General features: G+C 31.6%; 1 protein-coding gene across 1 annotated transcript; it reads left to right on the top strand.

Annotated features, from left to right (window-relative positions):
• Window positions 1-352: 352 nt before the first annotated feature.
• LOC133175684 (sulfotransferase 2A8-like) lies at window positions 353-1,474 on the top strand. Its single transcript, XM_061310792.1, has 4 exons — window positions 353-533; window positions 855-958; window positions 1,075-1,222; window positions 1,365-1,474. Exons 1-4 carry the CDS (start codon window positions 353-355, stop codon window positions 1,472-1,474), a joined length of 543 nt encoding a protein of 180 aa, XP_061166776.1.
• The last annotated feature ends 790 nt before the right edge of the window (window positions 1,475-2,264 follow it).

The following is a 2,264-nucleotide window of genomic DNA, read 5'->3' as shown; positions in this document are numbered from 1 at the left end:
AAATGTGTGTTCTTGAAACTCTGAAGATGCATTGAATCTATATACTCTGTTAAATATTCTTCTATTTAAAAGGCATCCTCTAGATGATTGAAAAATGAACATTCTGACATGCATAAATCTTTTAAAAAATTATTTATGTATTTAAGATGATTCTTTTGGAGGAGATGTAGGGGATGAAATTGGAAATCATAATAATACTTTATTTAATTTTAAAAAAGGAAACCATTGGCTGAATGCCATCGTGCCCCGCCTTCAAAATTCGTGTTTGGACACACCTCACAAACTGACAGAAAAATTCCTAGAGCTTATACCAGATCTTCAGGAATTGGAGACTGTTCCTTCGCCTAGAATAATGGGGTCCAATCTTCCAGTTAAATATATTCCAAAAGAAAACAAAGGAAAAATTATCCATTCCGTTCGTAATCCGAAAGACATTGTCTTGTCTGCTTTTCATCATTACACAAACGATCCATATGTGAAGGACTACATGAATCATGACTGGCCTTGTTTCGTGGATGATTTCCTACGTGGGGGTAAGTTAAATTCATTGTTGTTTTCTGACAATATCAGTGTTATTTGACCTTATTGTCTTGAACTACAAATCTTTATTTACTTTGCTTTGTGAATGAAAAGCTATAGCGAATGCGTAACTTGTGTACTTTATTGGGAATACATGTAAGTATTCTTCATAATTTGTTCAAATGGAGAGTGATGCAATTGTTGTACATTGTCCATAAACTTGTGGTTTTTCAATATGCTAACAACATCTTAGATCCTTAAAATGTATCATTAGATTATCCGAGACATTACGAATGTCTTATGCATTATTTGTTGATATTTCATCTATATTTTAGACTGTTACTATGGAAGTTGGTTTGAAAGAGAGAAAGAGTGGGAAGAGGCAGCACGACAAAATCCCGAAAAGATTTTGATTGTTTATTATGAAGATCTTAAGAAAGTATGTTCAACAAAAGACTTTTTGAATTAACATCTCAAGGTATTCTGTTGTAATTAATGCCACTTTTTCTTTAATTAAAAGATACTGGACGTATGTTGTTTTAATGTTTAATTTAGAATGGGATGGAGACGATGCGACAGATATCCAATTTTCTTGGAACCTCGTCTGATCCTAAATTTCTTCAGGCTGTTTATGATGAATGTACCTTTGAGAAAGTAAAAGAAAGAGAAAAGGATACAATTTGGAAGTTTATCTACCGAAAAGGTTAAAACTATTATGCTCTAATTCGTAAATGAAATATCTTTTCAGATATAAATCCAAATGATATATATATATATAACCCATCTGAAGAAACATATACATTTTGTTATATTACACGTTCTGAATGTTTGTCTTCATATTGCAGGAGAGGTTGGTGATTGGAAATCGACGTTAACTGAGGAACAGAATACGAAGTTTGATCAGGTCTTCAATGAAGAAATGAAGGATTCAAAATTAAAAATACAATGGGAGTAAATGGTAAATTCAACGGAATTAAATGGATATTGAAAATTTTCATAGGATTTTGTACAGTTATTAATTTTGTTTCATATATTACACTAAAAAGTAATATTTATTTTTTCCCCAATAACCATTATAAACAAAATACAAAATACGATATGAAATGATAAATCTGCTGTATGTGACATTTTTGCAACAAACGAGTGCCTCAGTGGGTTGGAACTATGGAAATGATCACGTAATGCTTCTAGAATTTCGAGAATTTCAATTCTTTTAGACAGCATTTTTTAAAACTCATGTTTAAATTTTTATTTCACATATAAATGTAAATATAAAGATTCACTGCCTAGTTTGTTGGGTATGCCTGGAACATGAATGCAATGTATGCATGAATGTAATTTTTGCATAGTGAGCTTCGCCCGTTATGCAAATTATCCCATGTTTCCAACTGTGGTAAATGCCCTTGCATACCCACCAAACTACATTTTGTAGACAGTAATTTTGAGAAATTTGCAAGACTGTGACGTTTAATTGATCCCTGCCTCCTCTTGCCCTCATCAATAGGAGTAATATAGTACTGAAAATATTGAAGTGAATCTGGAAACTATTTCGTACCATATATGAATCAATGACCTAGATATTTCACATTGAGTACAGAAATCAATTAGGTTTTTGCTTAATTTAGGCCATCGTTTAAATGCATAGTTTCATCGAAAAATTGAATAACTGAGGTTATCATCTGCAACCATTTTATGCAATATATGAATGTCTTAGTTTTGTCTGATTAAGTATATATAACCATTCT

Source organism: Saccostrea echinata, unplaced genomic scaffold (genome assembly GCF_033153115.1).
Source record: "Saccostrea echinata isolate AGI-Se365-2 ecotype Australia unplaced genomic scaffold, CSIRO_AGI_Sech_v1 ptg000064l, whole genome shotgun sequence".
NCBI classification, from domain to species: domain Eukaryota; kingdom Metazoa; phylum Mollusca; class Bivalvia; order Ostreida; family Ostreidae; genus Saccostrea; species Saccostrea echinata.
Note: the sequence above shows the minus strand (reverse complement) of the source record. Positions and strands in the feature narration are given on the sequence as shown.